Raw genomic sequence first — 3,257 nt, 5'->3', positions numbered from 1 at the left:
CCCCGCACTGCATTCTTTAGGCACTACGGAGAAGACTTTTTGTTTTTCCTGCAGGAAGCTTGATGCTGTCCCCTTGATTGCCCCACTTGTGTTGCAAAATCTCCCCCTGTTTCTAGAGAGAACCATTAAGAAGGTGGGAGTGGGTGAGATTTGGGGCGTGCAAGCAGCTGATGGCGCCCAGGCGCAGAGAGGTCGCCTAGCCGGGAGGTGGTAGAGCCTGGATTCACACTCAGGGCTGTTTGACACCCAAGTCTGGGCTCTCCGCCCCATCCCAAGAAGATGAGATGGCTTTCATAGACCAAAATGTTCCAGGAAACCTGGGCTCAGTGCAGGGTGTGCCCAAGACAGCAAGGGCTGTAGGCTTGTGGAAGAGGGAAGGGTCCGAGAAGGCTTCCTGGAGGGGGCGGCATTTGGCCTGGCCTTTGCTTTGCTGGACCCCCTTTCTTCTTCCATCTGGCCTCTTCCCCCAGCCCAGGGAGGGAGGTCCCAGATGCCCTCACGCCTGGATAGTGTCTTTCTGGAAATGCCTCACATACGTCCAGCCCCAGATAGGCCCTGAGATCGAGGTTAAAAAAGCAGAGGCCATGGCTTGTCTCGGGCCCCTGCGAGGCATGTCGGGACTCACCCACTGCCTCCCCTTGCAGACGTCTCTCTGGATTGCGACCTGAACTATGAGGGCAGGCGGGACGGGAGCTCTGTGGACAAGGTAGGCATCTCTGCCTGGGCCGGGGAAGAGGGAGTGGCGTTTGGAGCTGGTCTAGGAGGGCTTAAGAGGGGCAAGGCCACTGCAGGTGTTCCCCTGCCTCCCAGCGGGTGCAGAGGTCGGGAGGCCAAACGGGAGCCAGGCCTGGCGGGGGGATGGGGGTGGGGTGGGGGCTTCGTTGTCACCAGAGACCGTCAGGCCCTGAGCTAGGTCTGTGGGGAAAAGGCCTTCTGAATTCATCTCCTGGGTCACGGTGGGCCAACTCTTTTCATGAAGTCCAGCTAGTGTATATCTTGGGCTTCTGGAGTCGCACTGCCTCAATTCACCATCGTCATGTAAAGGCAACACAGTCAATACATAAACTAGTGGGTGCAACTGTGTTCCAATAAAACTTTATTTACAAAAACTGGCAGTGGGCCAGAAAGTGCTGACCCTCGATCTGAGGTGGGGAGGGAAATCTGCCAAATACGAAATGGTGAATGAACTTTGAACTGACCTGTGGTGGCACTTAACAGACAGAGAGCTCAGAGGAGAAGGTCAAGGTGGGCTGGGTGAGCATGGAAGACCTCCTGGAAGAAAATGCACTGGAGCTGGGCCCTGGAGGGATGCAGGAAGGGCACTCCTGGTGGAGGGAACAGCAGGAGCAAGGGCAAGAAGGGAGGGCTGGAGGGACGAGCAAGGTGTGAGTGGTCTTACACTCAAGAAACTGCCTGTTGAGAACAAGGACAGACGGCCAGGAAAGACAGCTCTGTGGCTTGGACTTTGTGATGTGGGCCATAGGGAGCCATTGATGTTTCTTGAGCAGGACGTGCTTCCGTGAAAGTGGGCCTGGCCTCACAGGGGAGGACAAAGGGTCAGGAGGCTGGCCAGGAGGTTGCCGGGGGAGGGAGGCACTGGTCCAAGCCTCTATCACTGGCTATGTTTTGCCCTTGGCAGAGGCAGTGGGTCTGGGGGCCCAGTGGGTACGGTGCCATCTTGCTGGTGAACTGTGACCGAGACGATCTGAGCTGCGGTCAGGACAACTATGACCAGCACGTGAGCTGCCTGCAAGGTGAGGGAGGCCGGGCAGCCCGGGTCCCTGGTGCCCGTCACTGCTCAGTTACCCCCAGGTGTGGTTCTCATGGCAGAGCTCCAGGCCCCAGTTGCACCGTGATGGTCCTCAGAACTCGCCTTGGGCCGGCAGCTGTCCCTCCTCATGGTCCCCAGTGCCAGCAGGCACTCCGGGCGGGCACCAAAACTCTGGAGTCGAGCTGCCTGCCCAAGCTCTTCCTCCAGGGGAGCAGAGGATGCGGACATTATTTGAGCACCTGCTGTGTGCCAGGCCCTTTCCCCAGATTCTCATTTAATCCTCCAAGCAGGAGGGTATCATCACCCCGTTACGGAGACAAGGATGCCGAGGCTCAGAGGTCAGGAGGCTCCCGGGGTCGCCCAGCCAGTCTGCATCCAATCCAAGGCTGCCCCTCCCAACCCCAGGTGTGGGACTTCCCAGCCACCCCTCACCTCTGGCCTGGTTCTGCTGAGTCCCTCTGCACTGTGGGCTGCCGCCCCATGGAGGACAAACGCCCTATCCTGGGGTGCGCCAAGCGCTGTCCATGGGAGATGCTCACGGCCCCCGTCGAAGTGGGCACCATTCGGAGATGGAACGCTGGGGCTCTGGAAGGGAGGGGCTTCCCGGCAGTGACCAGAACCCTCTCCTGCGTGATGCCTGGTGGCCTTTGCCTCCGCATGCTTCTCTTGAGCCCTGTTGTGTGTCAGACACCGGGCTGGCTGCTCCACCCTCCGTGTTTCTCTCGGCGGATGAGGAACTCGGGCCCAAGAGAGGACAGGCAGTAGCTCTGCACGGTCGCATGGAGGGGTGACGCTGTGGCTGCTCGGGACGGCTTCCAGTGTTCTCACAGAGCCGGGCTGGAGGAGCCGGGTCTTGCCCGCTGCCCTGGGGAGGGGGCAACAGGAGGAGGAGGAGGTGCCGGGGCCCGGGGCCCCCGTGAGTTGCCACCCTCTGTCTGGCTTCACAGACCTGGAAGACATGTCTGTCATGGTCCTGCGGACCCAGGGCCCCACAGCCCTCTTCGACGACCACAAGCTTGTCCTCCACACCTCCAGCTATGATGCCGAGCGGGCCAGGGTCTTCCATGTCTGCGGTGAGTTCGTGCCAACCCCCTCCCCACTCCCCCAGCCTGTGCCCTGATGCCAGGTGCCTACCAGGAGCCCTGTTTCCCTGCTTCAGGCCGGCAGACGGGCTCCGCCCAGGCCCCAGAAGGTGCCTTGGGGGCCATGGGAAGAGCAATCTGAAGTGGGATTGATCAGCTGGTATCCCCAGCACAGCACCTGCCCAAGGTCATTTTATTAGATGGATGAATTTTATTTACTTATTTAATGTTTTTTGAGTTGGAGTCTCACTCTGTTGCCCAGGCTGGAGTGCGGTGGCACACTCACAGTCACCCCAGTGTTGACCTGCTGGGCTCCAGCGAGCCCTTCTGCTTCAGCCTTCCAAGTAGCCGGAACTGCAGGCACGAGCTCCCATGCCCAGCTAATTTTTTTTTTTTTTTTTTTT

At 59.3% G+C, this 3,257-nt stretch overlaps 1 protein-coding gene across 1 annotated transcript in view; it reads left to right on the top strand.

The window, feature by feature from the left end:
* Window positions 1-3,257, top strand: part of PADI3 (peptidyl arginine deiminase 3) — a 35,804-nt gene that overhangs the window by 14,945 nt on the left and 17,602 nt on the right. Inside the window, exons 4-6 of the mRNA XM_008048252.1 lie at window positions 645-706; window positions 1,640-1,754; window positions 2,719-2,844. Coding sequence (XP_008046443.1) covers window positions 645-706; window positions 1,640-1,754; window positions 2,719-2,844 — 303 coding nt within the window. The remainder of the gene's footprint in view (window positions 1-644; window positions 707-1,639; window positions 1,755-2,718; window positions 2,845-3,257) is intronic.

The sequence above is a fragment of the Carlito syrichta genome, unplaced genomic scaffold (genome assembly GCF_000164805.1).
Source record: "Carlito syrichta isolate Samal-C Ts95f unplaced genomic scaffold, Tarsius_syrichta-2.0.1 Scaffold123281, whole genome shotgun sequence".
NCBI lineage: Eukaryota > Metazoa > Chordata > Mammalia > Primates > Tarsiidae > Carlito > Carlito syrichta.
The sequence above is the reverse complement of the archived record's forward strand: the minus strand, read 5'-3'. Positions and strand labels throughout refer to the sequence as shown.